Below are 2,500 nucleotides of genomic sequence, written 5' to 3'. Positions count from 1 at the left end.
CTTGAACTTAGGACATAATTTGTTGTGATACACACAAACGTTGGTTTAAATTTATAATGGATAAGCATCCTCTAAAACCATGGATTACTTGATACGGTAAAGTTTTATATTTGAGTAAAAATATATCATACATCCCTAAGACCTTTAAGAATAAGTACTTTGGTGGGATTAATATATTGATAACTATAGTGTTACAGCCATTTTACAATATTATATGAGCTTATGGTGTCTATCATGAATATAATTTCTGCATTTCAGTGGGATCACACTGACAATTGTATTCCAATGAAAATATTAGACAAATACACACGGAACATAGAAATGCAGTGTAGGCCTAATGCATAAATAGTAGATAAAAGGAGGACACTTATGTACTTCATTCTCAGAAATTACTTTAAAGTTGGCATGTCGTCGTCTGTTTCCACTTGATTGTCTCTGGCCAAATCCAAGAAAACCCTCACTTAATTTCCTCTAAACCGTTCTCTCTTAAGGCACGTACAACAGTAACAAACAGGTATGTTACTACCCTTAAGTGTTGATCAACAATGCTTTTAAACACAACTGCAAGGGCCTGAGAGTATGGGAGAACATTGATGACAATGTTATAAAATGAGAGGGAGAGGGAAACTGTGTACCCCTCCCTCCCAAAAAAGAAAAATAGAAAAAAGAAACAAAAAGGGGAGGGGGGGATAATAACATAATATAAAAAATGGTCCTTTAAATCACATTCCTTAAGAGTAAAGTTTGGCTACTATTAACTCCTTAAAATTGACCGTTTTCGGTGAACACAAAATGTACTCAGTTTTAAATGAACAAAAACTAAATGAACTGCCTTCCGCACAAATTATGAAAATAATAATCGTTTCTTTTTTTCAACAGGGGGGCCAGCAAAAAGGATGGAAGACTAGATCATAAAAAAATAACTTAACTCTAATTGGCCATTAAACTATGGAACTAAATTCAAATATTATGCTACACTTACTGCTCTACAGTTCCTAATCATTATACACTTTGGTGGGAAGTGACTGAAATGTACTGTGGAGGAAAAAATCATATTTAGAGAGAGAGAGAGAGAAAAAAATAAACTGTCTGGTTTCTTTGTGGGTATTGTACTAAGAAAGATGAATAATAATAAGATTCTGGGAGGGGTTGGGTGGGGGTGGTGGGAGCTGGAATAAGGGGAATGATGCAGGTAAAGGGAAAGGCATAGAAAAGAGGAAAAGGAAGAGGAAGAGACAGAGAGAGTAGGGGTAGGTGGGTAAAATGGGGGGAGGGGGAGGAGGGTAAAATAACACAAATGAAATTTTAGCTTAAAAATTCCATAAATTATGCTTGGTAAAAAGAAAAAAGAAGAAATGATCTCTCTATCTGCTATAGGATTCCCTAAAGTGTGTCAGTCAAAAAATAATTAATATAATATTAGAAATAAAAAATATTTAGTGTAAAATATAAACAATTTATAGAAAATAAACAACACATTTTGTTGCGTTTCATCATTTGTAAGAAAAACAAAACAAAACAAAAACTATTTAAGCCTGTAACAAAATATGGAAATCTATATCTAAGGGGGTTATCAACCTTTCCCCACTGTGAGTGAGGGACAACCGCAGAGACATGCACAAATCGCTTAATCAGAAACATAGCTAGGTATGTTCTGTGTTTGTTTATAAGCTCACCTTTAGCAACCTTTGTTCTATTACTTTTCATGAAAAATAAATAAATAAATAAATAAAAAAGAGGTAAAAAACAAAAAACAATGCAATCACTAATATTAATATCATAGTACTGGTTAGGAGAGTCAAGTACTCTTCAGATCAACAATAATAGAAGTGAAAAACTACACCAACTCAAATCTTTTGGTAATGAAAGTTCTTTTCTCGTTGTCTGGACTTACAAAACTATCCGACTCCCAGCCGTTCCGAGGTAAGTCTCCTAGGAGGCCTAAGTACATTGTGAAACAGAAAAAAAGATATATATATAATCTTCGAAAATTATCATGGATTAATAATATGATGAGTACTGTACTCATCTCAAACTTCTCAAAACAAATGACACAAAAAAAGAAAGAAGTCCTTATTCATATATATCAAATTTGATTTTCAAGTTTGAACCATTCCTCCTATTGAGCCTAAAACTTATTTCTTGTCCTGGAGTTGGGCCTGCATCCTAGCCATCATCTCCTGCATCTTCCGGATCTGGGCCTCCTTCTCCTGCAACTCCATGGCCATCCGCTCCTTGTCTGGTCCGCTCACCATTGCTGTTGGCCTGTGGGGAAGGAGTAGCAGTAGCTGGTTTAGCATTCAACAGACACATGGATAAGCTGGGTGTCTTGGTTACGAAGAACTTCTCATGAATCTAGATATAGACCTGAAGATAATGGGATTGTGCTAGGATATATCAGCCTTAGGAATCTAACTCCTTTTGGAAAGCATACCGATACAAATAGATTGGAGTGATTTATGTCGATATCCTGCCCCCTCCCCCTCTCCCTCCCCTACCA

The 2,500-nt window shown here is 35.5% G+C and overlaps 1 protein-coding gene across 5 annotated transcripts in view; it reads right to left on the bottom strand.

Annotated features, from left to right (window-relative positions):
* The window catches only part of Septin1 (Septin 1), a 55,808-nt gene that overhangs the window by 660 nt on the left and 52,648 nt on the right, over nucleotides 1-2,500 (bottom strand). For all 5 annotated transcript variants that reach the window (XM_043013006.2, XM_043013007.2, XM_043013009.2 and 2 more), the window contains one exon: nucleotides 1-2,265. This exon is cut by the window's left edge and continues 660 nt beyond it. In XM_043013006.2, the coding sequence (XP_042868940.1) occupies nucleotides 2,136-2,265 (130 nt within the window). In that variant the 3' untranslated portion in view covers nucleotides 1-2,135. The remainder of the gene's footprint in view (nucleotides 2,266-2,500) is intronic.

This window comes from Penaeus japonicus, unplaced genomic scaffold (assembly GCF_977035675.1).
Source record: "Penaeus japonicus unplaced genomic scaffold, GWHDUDI00000001_assembly GWHDUDI00000036, whole genome shotgun sequence".
Classification (NCBI taxonomy): Eukaryota; Metazoa; Arthropoda; class Malacostraca; order Decapoda; family Penaeidae; genus Penaeus; species Penaeus japonicus.
The sequence above is the reverse complement of the archived record's forward strand: the minus strand, read 5'-3'. Positions and strand labels throughout refer to the sequence as shown.